The sequence below is a fragment of the Ixodes scapularis genome, unplaced genomic scaffold, assembly GCF_016920785.2.
Source record: "Ixodes scapularis isolate PalLabHiFi unplaced genomic scaffold, ASM1692078v2 PGA_scaffold12__126_contigs__length_90152505, whole genome shotgun sequence".
Classification (NCBI taxonomy): Eukaryota; Metazoa; Arthropoda; class Arachnida; order Ixodida; family Ixodidae; genus Ixodes; species Ixodes scapularis.
Window position 1 is genome coordinate 21,189,575 of NW_024609838.1, and position 13,562 is coordinate 21,203,136.

Sequence of the window (13,562 nt, forward strand, 5' to 3'; positions counted from 1 at the left end):
ATGGAAGCAGTTTGATGAAAACAGGCCCCAAGTGCTTAGTTTCCTCAAACGAGAATGATCATAATTTATTCCGGACTAAGTAAAGAGACAATGTCCCGTTTCGTTGCATGGTCTCGTGTTGAATGATATGCCGTCAAGCGCCAGCAGCCCGAGGGAGAACCGCGCGAGTTGGTTGTTTAAGTCGTCCGCTTCGAACACGAGGAAAATTAAATGTTTTAGTTCTTCAGAAATCATACCGTATTTGAACGAATAGGAACAACGCACAATAAAAGTCGAGTGCCTATTTCCGTTCCCCATACCAATGCCTTCAAAACAGTTTGGGCGCATTGCTTTGTGCAGTCAGTGCCACAGCTCTACCGGGCGGCGGAGAAAAGCTCACCGGAGAAAAGCTTACCGCAAAACCGGCAGATGCGGAGAAGAGCTCACCGACCTTTGGGCGGATGCAGAGAAAAGCTCGCCGACAATTTTTTTTTTTTTTTTAAGGTTTTTCTTAGCTCAACCAGAAACAGTGCGTCTGATCTCCGAAAATGGGACACGCGTAGGCGGTTTCGTCAAAAGTATACTAAGGCATCAGTTCGTTGTTTTTATTTTGCTTTTGGCACAGTGGCGGTGAGCATTCGAAATACCGCACGGATTAAATCGCGTACACTGTGTAGTCTCGTATGAACCCCCCCCCTCTCCCTCCCTTTCCCAGAAATCACGCATCCCGTTTTTTGGACATAATATTCGTAACATAAAGATGCCAAAACATCAAGCCCTCCGTCACCCGATTCGCGCCAGATATCGATCACGCGATGTGCGATGTCCGACGGGAAACACATCAACCGCATGATTTGTGATATCGGTAGACGTGTGGCAAGCGTGTTTGCCGCGGATTATCTCGTGCTTATCGCACCGTCACGCGCGAACCTGTAGCGTCCGCAATCTCTGTTATTTGTTCCCGTGACATGCAAATTCCTAACTCGTTCACGCGTTCTTATTTTTTTTTTTTTGTCTGCGATTTTCGCGCGAGTTATCTCTTTCCGTAATGCTCGAGTTTGTAGGGGGTTCTTGCGTGTATATCGCAATGGCGAAGCGCGAATGCGCTGCGTCCGCGTTCTGCTACCGTGCCCCGCGGGAATTCACAGCGAATTCCAGCCTACGTTTCGCGCCGTGAAACGCGAATTCGCCGTGTCTGCGATCTGTGGTATCATTACTGAAAAGACAGTTAGTGTGCAGGCGAACTGGTGATAGTTAATCATGATGTTTAAAAGCCGGGACTGTGGTGAGGGGAAAAAAAAAAACAAGAAACTTTGAAGTTGAAGAGTTTCTTTTTCACGTAACTTGTAGCAGAGACAAGGCCTGCCGCAAAGAACAGAGATCTTTGTGGGAAAGCCTTGTCCTCCTTTTCTTTACCTGCAACAGATTATATAGTTTTTTATAGACGCGTGAATGAAGACAATGTGACCTCACCACCCACTAGTCCTTCGGTGACGAATTTGAAGATTCTTGACCCCAAGTCGCAGCCCGGCATCTTGACACCCCCGTTGGGGTAAAAGTCCACGTGTCCCACGGGGTCGTACAAGCCGAGACCTTCTCCCTTCACTGCGATATCACGCAAAGTTACAGACACTAGTATTAATGGACAGTAGTCCAATCTTAGCTAGTTCAAAACTCTGCAAATTATTGCCAAAGACACGGAATGCGGGTAAAATGAAAGCACGTACAGATTGGCTTATGTTTGTATGAACATAAACCAGTTTTGGCTTAAAACGAAACAAACACACAAGAGGACAAAACAGACGACTTTTGTGTGTTTCTCTTGTGTTTCTTGTGTGTTTCTTTCGTTTTAAGTCAATGTAGATCACCAACACGCTCAAGTATTTAAATACACCAGTTGATTGTCTGAAATAAAATTATAAAAATAAAAGTTAAAAAAATAAAAAAACGCCGAGGACGTAAAGACGAATACTTATAAACCAAAACTGTGAGTGAAAATATCGTTGTTTTTATACTTTCAAAAGAATGATAATCGCAATAAAACAGGGTACAGTGATTGCTATGCCTGGCTCTAAAATAAGAACACAGCATCTTTCTGCGAGAGTATTTATAAACACTGTTTGTGCTTAATTAATGCGCGATTTAAAACTAACTGATCTTCTGGTTGTTTGAAAACGTGGCATACGTGATGCAGACGCACCGAGAACATACCGCTTACGTTCATAAGAGACACTTTTCGACATTTGGCGCCATCTGGTAGCCGCTGCGCCAATCACCCGAGTCGGTCATTGTTTCGGGCACGTACTCCAAACATGTATTGGACACGAGTGTGACGTCAGCGCTCGGCGAGGACTCGGATCCAATCACACGCTTGGTGCCCGAGAAATGGCGACCGCCAATGTTGCTTGATGGACTTCTGAAAGTGGTCTATTGTGGATGTTTCCGACAAGGAATCCGTTGTCAGAAGTCATTTGATCGTCTGCCCAGATGTTCTGCATTACGGATTGTGTAACTGTTTTAATGTAAAGCCAAGCGGTCATAAGCACCACTAAAAGGCGGTAAAAAAAAAAGCGGAAGAAAAGCGTGCTTTATGCAAATGCTTACAGACATCAGGGAAGAACGAAGCTCCATCGGTGTGAACAATGTCGACAAAGTCGGCGTCCGTCGGATCGATTCGCACTTCCTTGGGCATTTTCTCGAAGTATGGTTCAGCCGGGTCCATACCTGCGGGCGATGGAGTCTCAAAGCGCTTGTTTTTCTTATCACGTTGTTTTTGAAACGAAACGATTGACACTAAGCTTATTCTTAAATTGTAAAACATGGCGAATGTTAAGCTAAATAAAAGGTTGACGAGGAATTAGCGAGCAGAAAAGGAAGATAAAGTTTACCTTGTAAAGAGCTCCCAGACCCAGAAAAAATACCCTAAGGGTGTTACACCAACCTTGGGGTGCCGTCGATCTTAGCAGTATCCTATGGATATTTTTGTACCATCAGCAAGTTTACAAGCACCGGACACGGTTGTATATGCACATAAGCCCGGTAAATACGGACCTTGTTTTTTTCTTTAATGACAGACTATCATTAAACAGAGAATAACAATGCATGACAGGCACCAGTTAAACATGTCAAATAAACAATTGAGTATAGACAACGATTGTAGAGTTAAGAATATAGAACGCCACCTGCCTGGCTTCTTGAAGGGCAGTAAGAATTGTACAGTACAAGACGAATTACAAACCTGTTGATTGCTCCACCGCCTCATATAATCGACAATTGAAATGTATCCATTCGCATGCGACCGTGTACGCAATTACAAATGTTACAAGTACGTTACTTGTCGTCAAAATGTCTCGTAAGTCATGAATCCAAGAGGGCCAAAATTGTATCTCCAAAACAAAAGCATCGGTATAATGCTTACTAAATATATTCGCTAAAACGACCCCTCTAAAGCTGTTTGAAAGGTCGGTCGTCTACACCCTTTTCCGCGGCAGCATGTTTTTCCATAACTTTTTACACCCTTCAGAAATAAACTCTGTTCTATGCAATGGCATTGTATTTTATGTTTATATAGGGTGTATTACTCGAAATAGGGGTGCACAAAGAACCTTGGGTGTAAGGGTGTAGGTCTCTGAAACACTGTTTCTACACCCTTAAGGTTGTAAAAAAATTAGTGTGTGAAGGTTTTGTGCAATATATTAAGAATCACCTACCTGCCTGTATTTTAAGTCTAAAAGTAGACACTTCTTTCATCCTTTACTCTTTGCCATCCAAGCCTCAGCATTAATGACATCATCGTTTAGTTTCAGAAATGTCTGCCTGTTGAGCCATTGTGTTGCCTTCGTTTTTTCTTGGCGCGTCTCAGCGTTATTTATGTAGCAGTAATAATTTTGTTGTACCCTCTATTGATAAACCTTACTGGCTAGAGATAGCACATATATGTCTTACCGGTGATCCTGCCGAGCCGTTTCAACCTCTCGCCGGCATAACCAGCCGCATGGCTTCCGAGGCTGTGTCCCAAGATGTGAAAAGTCCGTGGATCCGCGCCGAAGACTGTCTGCGAGATAAGAATTTCTGAGTCGACGCTAGAGAACCTTAGAGAGAGAAAATAAATGAGGCTAGTGGAGAGATTGGAAATAAATAAAGTCAGTAGAGTTTATAGGGCCTTAATTTCGCTAGTCTACAAAGTCGACATTATCGGCAGACTTTCAAAAGAACACGACATTTTCTCGATTATGAACTTATTTCCGAAGCAAAGAGACATCGATATAGGAAAGTATCGTACGCGGGCAAGCATCGGTTGTTTAAACGAACTGCGTTTTCTTTTTTTTCTTCTTCTTTTTTTAAAGCTTCGCTCACTTTAATCTAAGATTAAGGCAACATCACGGAGCTACGACCAACTTATAGGATTAAGAAATTGTAGTGTTGTTGAAATTTGGACGAGTTGGTTAAGCATTCGGAAACTTAACTTTTTGTCTTTTTTCCATCTTTACGCTGTTTCTAGTTTCTTGAGCTTGAGATAAATAAATGCGAAAATAAATTCCCGGAGCTAGTAATCCCACTGATAGCTTAAACGGAAACTGAAACGGTTCTGTATTTAAGGAAAAATACCGAAATCGTCTTCATTTGACCTCCAGTATCACAAACACAAATATGGATGTCATTTTTGAAATTGGTGCACGGAAACTGCAGAAAGTAATTTTTAAAATACCGCCGAAGCCCCTCCTTCCTCGGGCGTGACGTCATATTAGGAGTTTTTGGAATCCCTGCTCTCGAACCTCTACGGCGCCTACCAAAGCTGTGCACGCGCACTCTTGCTATTTTCAGAAAGGTCAGATATAGACGTCACGACTGGCGTCAGTACAGAAAAATACACTGGGAAGCTCGCAATAGCTCGCGCTGACCACACGAGCGACACTTGCTTGGCGGCTCAAATATCTTCGTTTAGCGTCACGACTGGTCGGAGGTTTTTCGTGTTTTCTCGCGTTTAGATACATCTTCGGAGAAAACGAACCTGATATTCAGATTCTCCGGATAAAAATACGCCAAAATTTATCCCTAAACCGTTTTTTTTCAAGAAGTGTTTCATCTTTCCTTTAAGAAACGCAGAGTGGTGAGTCCCGAACATTTTATTATCACTCTGCCGACACTGAGACACTGGCCTTTCTCGATAAGAATGCTGATAAGACAAAGCAAGAAGCGTGTATATAACAAGCCAGGTGATTATCCCAATCGTTCGTTGGGACATACCTCCAGCTTCTCAATCATTAGACTTATCTCGGCTCCGACGAGCCGAGTGTTAGCAGTGGCTTGCGTGTAAGGAAGGCCGTTTCCTCCTCTCCAGTCCACGATGATCACGTTGTAATCTCCGACCAGCAGGAACGCTGTCTTCATGTCCTGGGGCAAAAGATAAAATGTCGATTCATACGAAGATCGTGCTTCAGTTCTTACCAGAGCAAGAAAACGACGGTGACGGTATACAGGGTGGTGCCCGAACACGCGCCTCCGACAGGTGTCTCTATCGCGTGCTCAAATGAGGTCCCTCGATTTCTACCTGGTGATGTCATTAAAAGTTTCATGCGCTGTTATGCTGTGGCTTGTCGCGATCCTGGCGGCGGTATATATGAGCGGCGGAGGCGGATGCGACACATGCCTGATACAGCGGGTCGCTCTGCAGTTAGACAGTCCACGGAAACCAAACCAGACACGAGTTGCGGCGCCGCCGCGATGACAGCGACCCTCGCGTCCGCTCGCTTTTCGTGCTATCACTTATACGACCAGCCACCAGGATCGCGACATCCGACAGCATGGCAGCTTCTGTGACGTTATTTGTCACCACTTCGGGCTCAATTTCGATGTACGGGCGGGATAGGACCGTAAACACGTTTGTCGAAGACGCGTTCTATAGGCTCCGTAGTGCGGTTCCTGTTCCTGGAACGCGTCTTCGACTGGCGTGTTTACTGCGTCCTATCTCGCCCACGCGTTGAAAACGGTCCCGAGGTGGCAACAAATTGCGTCACAAGGTGCAGGCGTATCAAGCTGTGGGACGTCGCGCTCCTGGTGGTTTGTCGTAGAAATGCTGGTGCAGAATGTGAGCGGACGTAAGGGGCGCTGTTGTCGCGGTGGGCGTCCCAACTCCTGCCTGCTGGAGCTTCCGTGGCATGGCGCCAACAGTCGTTTCGGTCACCCTCGGAGACTCGCGGGGCCCCGAGGGTGACCAAAGCGGCTGTTGGCGCCAAGTCTGCCCTCCTTTTCGTCCAATAGCGTCCTTTCTGGCTTCACCTCTGGTGACCTTCCTTCTGGCTTCACCTCTGGTGGCCTCATGTCGCCTCCAGAACCTTCCTACCTCCATGTTCCGCGGACTCTCGAGCTGGACTGCGACCTGCAATAGAACACGCGTCTGACGCATTGACATCCACTACTGTGCCGCCGCTAGGATCGTGGCAGACAACAGCGGGTCTCTTCTAAGATATCATAAATGGAAATCAAGGGTCCCCTTTTTGAGTACATTGTGAAAACACCAGTTGGAGACGCGCTTCAGGCACCATAGTACTACGGATGCCTCAACTTATCACCTTCATCCACGCTCCGAAGAAGATGGTGTCCAGCCAGCCGTGGGTGATCATCTTGGTCTCCCTGCTGGCGTTAAAGTGGGACTCCCTTATGTCCTCCAGAGGGGACTTCCAGGACAGAGGGTCCTCCTGGACCGGGTTGTCCCTCGTGAAGAGCAGGAACTGCGTGTTCACCTCGCTTCGCTCGTTTGGGAAGAAGTTTATCGGTCGGTAGACCGAGTGGTAGAAGACGCCGCCGTTCTCGAAGCAACCCAGCTCTCCGTAGCACCTCCTACTCGTACTCTTTTCTGAAGCGACTGTAGCGGGGACAAAGAAAAAGACGAGAGAGGGATTGCCTGTTTGTCGAATACCTCGTGGTTTTATCTATTAAAATAGCGCGTGCACCTTTCCAGCACTTGTCATCCAGGCAAAAAATGCCGAGTCGGTGTGCATGCTTAGATTGCATCCCACAGCCTGAAGGAAGCTAGCTAGATGGAAAGTTATTTATCAACTTTGGAACGACAAACTTCAACTTGAATCATCACCCTACTTCAAACCGTCTTCGACACCACACTGGACATGCCCATCCCGCCAAAATAACTCCTGTATTCGCTAGCGCAAATGCTTTTAAATAATATTACTTTCCCAGAACTCTAGCAGAACTACCTGTCTCCTCATATATTTACTTCAGACAATGTACTTGAATCAATCGAGCGTCATTTGAATGTGTACCTTTGGTTTTGTGCTTTTACTTTTTTTTTCACCTTCTTCGCTCCCCCCTTTTTTTTTTTCACTGTATTATATCTGGTATTTTATATTGTTTCGTGTAACTTTTGGTTTGTGTATAAATACATATTTTCATCTATTGTTTACCTGTCCCCTTTTCCCTCCTGTGTCGCATTGTGTGATATATGGTTGTCTAACTCTGCATAACACTACATCTGCTCCTGCATGAAGTACAATAGTTTAGAAAGGTACTAAGCTGGGCTAGTAGCCTAGTTTGTATGCATTAAACATAACAACGCGCTTCTGTTCCGTTCTCTTCTTACCTCGTCTGTTTTGTCTATTTGTGCGCGGTCTATCATTATGTGTAACACAATAGTGCTCTGCTCTATCCTGTAAATGATAGGAGAGAGTGGGGGGGAGATGGTGGCACGGCGCGCAGTATGCGATCACTTTAATGGTATCCACACCTTTACAAAGGCTTATCACAAGGCAAAATATGCCGAGGGCTGGGTACACATGCGGCGGCCGCGTCTGATATTTTGTAGAAGAGAGCTTGCGCGCATGCTCAGAACGCGCCCCCCCCCCCCCCCCCCCCCCCCCTCGCCAGTCAAAGATAGCGGCAAGCAGAACCCGAAAACAAAAAATAAACATAGCTCGCAAGGTTTTTGCGCGATTCTAGTCGTCAATGACATCGTTGTTGAGCTTTTTCGTTCCTAACGCGGGTCACACGAGTTTTGTTGAAAGGCTAAAGCTCGCCCAAGTCGGCAAACTGCAGTGATGTGATTGCCGCACTATTTGTGCTAAACTGCTTGGAAGTGCTCTTTTTACCCTGGTGTACGATCCCGCAACTTCTCCCAAATGCGAGGGAAATTTTCACCAAAATATTTAGCGCCGAAAGTTCCTGTCGCTTTGTGAATACGGAAACCAAACTGGCTCAGGCGTCGCCACACACGGTCGGATTGCTAGTGTTACGGTGCGCGAATTGTCATAACTTTCAGTTATTGCTTATAGTTGCGTGTGATTTGATTTGATCTCTTTGTCGTACGTGAATCAGTACTCGAAAGGTTGGTAATATTTCTCGTGGTCTGTTCTCGGGCAGTTTAAATTAGCTCCGTTGGGTGCGCTTCTCACGGTGCACTGGTGTACTGCAGAGGAGCTACGCCCGCGGGAAATAGACATCGCGATTTTGAGTAGTTGAATTGCTTCGCCGCAGGACAGTACATGAATTTAAACATGGGATTCACGGTGAAACGGATGAAAACGGGGAGTATGCTTGTGCTGAAAAAGTCTTTATGCCAAAATTGACTTTTAACTACAACAAAAGGGGCTCCGAAATGCCTCGACCCAACCACATCAGTGTCAACCGAGAGCAAGAAACGCTCAAACATCAGTTTCCTATCTTGGGTATTCGTTTTCTTTGTTCACTCCTATTTGTTGCCTGTGCATGCGACTAAAGATTAACGAACTCTGGTCTAAATGTGTGTTTAAAATAGATAAATAATGCACACTAAGCGAGCTCAGTCAGCTGCTGAATGACTGACTATTTGTTGTCGAACTATTTTCATCGCTTGCACTTTTCAACGAAAAATATATCTCCGTACTGGGGAAAAACAACATACGATCACTCGTTTTTTTTCTAATATCGGGCAGTTCACCCTTTTATCTGTACCCTCGTTTTATCTGGAAGAAATGTGCGCATGGTTATGTTGTTTCCGTCAAACAATACCCGAAGAGCCGGTGTATATGTGGAAGGGCAAGGTTTTTTTGTATCGCGGACTTTGCGACGCCAGTTGAATTATATTTTGTTTTTATCCACGAAACTAGAACGAAACGCACAGTGAGCGTTATTTTTATTTTATGCCATTAGTGAATCACTTCGGACAGCTTTGGTGTACTTAAGATACGGAGAAACGAATCTCTAACAATGCTCCGGGGGAAAATCTGTACCGAGCAAAACTAAATTTACTGTCGGCGTATGCGCGGTGTATACGGGGGGCGGTAATATGGGCTCAACCAGCCGAGTTCAACTCACTCAAAAAAATCTAGTGCGTCTACTTCCCTGCAAAGCACTCGGTTGGAAGTATGTAGCAAGCAAGCATGCTTCGAAGACGTTTTAACGGAAGTCTTTCAGGTGCTGCGCGCAACCGCGTGTCTCACCAAAGAAAACGAATAACTAAAATGCTTCTGTTAAAATGTCGCGCAAGACAACTCGTACACACGTGTACCCGAACTGGACACTGCATATTACTGTCTATACGTACGGAGCTACGTACAAAAATATAATTAACTAAATAACACTTATACAATGTTAAAATGCACAACTTTCTCTGTAACAACGTGAGAATATTTTGGATGCAGCTCAAAAAAAAAAAAAACGGTTAAAAAACTAGAGCAGAACAACGTAGAAATTACGGATCACTATTACGTTGCAATAGACTTTAATGATTCCTTCGCTTCCGTGTTCCTTCGCACCAGAGGCCAAGGTACCGAGTTTCAAAACGCTGGTATTTAAGTGCCAGACCTGTTTATCAGTGAGGAGGGAATCTCCTCTGTTTTGCTTCACTTAGGCACAAAGAAATCGAATGGGCCAGACGATCATACCAAACGCATTTCTTTACAGGTATGCCGAATCGCGTGGAAAATACTTCCATATTGTTTTTTAACAAAAGCTTACAAAAAGAAGAAGTGCCTGAAGACTGGAAAATTGCTTGAGTAACCTCCATACATAAATCTGGTGATAAGTTGCTCGTTCCTAACTATCGGCAAATATCATGGTTGTGTACTGCAAGTAAAGTAATGGAGCATTTCGTTTCTCAAACACCTGAGCACCCTTTTTCGATAACGACAACTTTTTTTAGTGTTACCAGCATGGCTTTCGACGTGGCTTTTCAACAGACACCCAACTACCCCACACAAGTAACGAATTATTGTCAATTTTGGACAAAAACAAACAAATCGATGCCGTTTTCTTTTTTGTGTGTGTGTTTGTGTGTGTGTGGGTGTTTTTTTAGAACTTAATGTTAAAACTTCATCATTTACTAAAAAAAACAAAAAAACGACCAAATTCTTTTGTGGATTGACTCGTACTTATCAGATAGACAACACTGCGTTCAAATAGACAGGACCAATTTTCCTCCAGCAGTTCTCTGAGGATTCTCTCAAGGCTCCATATTGGGTCCACTTTTCTTCCTAATTTATTTAAACGACTTGGAATCCAACTCATCTTTCCGCGGCCGTTCTTTTTTTTTTTTTTTTGGCAGACGATTTCATTGCGTATTTCAATATTCAGTCAACACGCGACCAAGTAACTCTAAACGATTTTCTAGCAGCCATTTCCGGATGATGTCAACCTTGTCAAATGTCTTTAAATACCTCCAAGTGCACACGCACGACTATTACATGCAAAAAAAAATCCTCTCAGGTACAAATATAAAATAAATAATACTGAGATTAGCCCAGTCCCGCAGTTTAAGTACCTACGAGTATTTATAATTTTTTAATCTAAGTTGCAAGAATCACATTAGCGAGTTTTAGAATAGGGGGCCTCAAAGCTTTGGGTACCCCAAACAGCCTGGGGCATCGCAGTGGGCATCCGCACAAGTTCTCCGCATGCGCAGTGGGACGCCCCAAGCTGTTGGGGGCACCCAAAGCTGTGGGTCCCTGTTAGGATTGCTATATACAGAAGCAGGCGCCACCGTTGACACACACGCACGTTAGAAAATAAAAAGGTGCAATGCACGGGCGCCGGTGGCGCAGCAGTACAGCATGCGCCTGGAACACCATCAGACGTGGCCTGTCTCGGTCTTATTTACTACCTCATAACAACTGGCGTCGAAGGGTAAATCGCGCATTTAACCTGCTTACAAGATGCCGAAGTACTGTACACTGAAGCCTTTCGACCCCGTAAGTCAAGTCTGGCAAGAGTACCTGGAACGAATGGAACAGTTCTTCGCAGCAAACGAAGTCCCAGCCACCAAACAACCTGCTGTCTTCCTGAGCTGTTGCGGATCGCGGACGGAATTCCACGCTGCGAAGTCTGCTCGCACCAATGAAGCCGACGGAAGCGACACTGGAGGCCAGCTTACAAACGCTGAGCACCTATTATTCGTCGAAACCGTCTGTCGTGGTGAGCCGTTTCAAATTTAATAGCCGAGTACGACAAGAGGGAGAATCGATCAGTTACGTAGCCTCACTGAAGAAGCTATCGGAGCATTGCGAGTTCGGCACATTCCTCAATGACCTCCTACGAGACAGAATTGTTTGCGGCATTAACGACAAACAAATACAAACTCGTCTGCTTAAAGGGCACAATCCAACATTGGAGTTCGTGGTTACGCTCGCACAAGCTATGGAATCCGCAAAGCGTGACGTAACCGAGCTAGGCAAAGCCGCGGCATCTTCATCAGCGAGTATCAACGCTGTTCAAGTTCCTCAAAAGAGGCACGTGAGCTGCTATCGTTGTGGCGACTGTCACTTTGCAACGAAGTGCCCGCACACATGGGACATCTGCAACCATTGCAACAAAAAAGGACAGACTGCCAAGGTCTGCAGAACGAGAAGCGCAAGCTCTAGCCAACGTGCGTCTGCAGCAAAGCAGACGGGACACCAAAAGAACGGCTCAAGAAAGCCTGCTTCAGTACACGTCGTTGAACATCCAGAGCGCGATGAGGTTTCGTCAAAAGACGGGGAAACCTACAACATGTGGAAGTTGGACTCTCCTAAAAATCCAAATCCATTCGGGGTTGAGCTGGGGCTTCAGGGAAAGCCAATAAAAATGGAGCTCGATACCGGGGCAAGTCTCTCTATCACAGGAGAGACCACACTCCACCAGAAATTTCCTAACTTTTCCTGCGAGCCTTCGAAGGTCCGTCTGAGAAGTTACACCGGAGACTTGAAACCTGTGGTCGGGAAAGTCACCGTGACCGCAAAATTCAAGGACCACCACTTCGAGCCCACTACTTGGCGCTGAAGGCAAAGCTCCGACTCTGCTGGGACGTGATCGGATGAAAGCGTTGAACATGACTGTATTCAACGTTTCAGATGTCTCCTTCGTCAGCGGTGTCCAACGGTTCATAGACATACTTGGGTAGTAATTCAATTACAGTAATTGAATTAGTGTAATTTAATTACTTTTCCTGGTGATTTGTAATTGTAATTCATTACTTTTGGCTAAAAGGAATTGTAATTGTAATTTAATTACTTTCTAGCATCAGTAATTGCTAAATTTCAGGCACAATTACAATTATTTTTCCAAGATTTTGCGGCGGCGGCGCTTTTCCCCCCTGACCACGGAGACGACAGTACAGCCAAAGCGATAGGGGAGAAAGTGTCTCCCAACCTGCTCAAAAGGAGGGAAAGGAGGGAAAGAGAGGTTGGGATAGAACGGAATGAAGGGTTTTGTAAACTGTAAAACGATTTAATAAAGAATTTAAGAAATAATTTGATAAATGAGGGCTACATTCGCGTCCGTTTTCCTTCCTCTCGTAGTTGAATCTGACTCTTCGTCTCGTTCGCTTCCTGTTGCTCCTGTTTCAAGAGGTCTTTCTTATTTCTCATTCCCATACGGGGGCATCGGGGGCCAAAGTCGAGCTGGTTGGCTCCGATCACATTATCCGGTCGATGCGGGGAGGTTCAAGGTTCTCCTTACGCGTCTTCGCCGCTAGCATATTCGCTTACATATTTCAGTCAAGGGTGGGAATTTTTATTGTCCATAAAATTATTCTCTTTAAGAGTTTTTCACGTCCTTCTCTACTATTTCGTATGTTGGCACCACTAACAGTCAGTCGTGCTACTTTAACATCGAGGCGAACAAGCAAAGAGGCAGCAGGTCTCATTAACACGACTCACCCTGTCTTACTTCCAACCGTTGTTGCTGCACTACTCTTCCTTCTCCCAATCCTCGTCTACCTTTTTGTATAAATTTTAATTATTTAGTGTTCGCTCTAACAACCCTTTCAACCGTTTGTTAAACTGATTGGACGAGATTCCGAAACTTAGAAACCGCGGCTTTAGACTGCAGGGAGATTGTTTTTACATTTTGTGTTTGTTGAAGACTTTTTTTTCTTTTTTTTTTTTATAGGGGGCTCGGCTTGCACTTTGTTTTTACACCTCTATCGTGACCCTCCACGCGTTGTCCTCTCGTCATGGCCTGTGGAACCGTCCCGAGGCGCGCAGTGCCGCTTTGCATTAAGAACCTGCAACAGTCTTATCTACAATGGAAAAGGAAAGACCTAACCGTGGCCTTGTTACGGAATTTTTTTTAAACAGATTAGCAGCAATGTAAAAAATATAATTGTAAGGTGCAAACTC

The 13,562-nt window shown here is 45.1% G+C and overlaps 1 protein-coding gene across 2 annotated transcripts in view; it reads right to left on the bottom strand.

The window, feature by feature from the left end:
* LOC8043551 (pancreatic lipase-related protein 2) overlaps positions 1–13,562 on the bottom strand; it is a 41,278-nt gene that overhangs the window by 13,669 nt on the left and 14,047 nt on the right. For both annotated transcript variants that reach the window (XM_029985537.3, XM_029985536.3), the window contains exons 2-6: positions 6,552–6,844; positions 5,227–5,373; positions 3,925–4,033; positions 2,584–2,703; positions 1,453–1,584 (exon numbers count right to left, since the gene is read on the bottom strand). In XM_029985537.3, the coding sequence (XP_029841397.2) occupies positions 1,453–1,584; positions 2,584–2,703; positions 3,925–4,033; positions 5,227–5,373; positions 6,552–6,844 (801 nt within the window). The remainder of the gene's footprint in view (positions 1–1,452; positions 1,585–2,583; positions 2,704–3,924; positions 4,034–5,226; positions 5,374–6,551; positions 6,845–13,562) is intronic.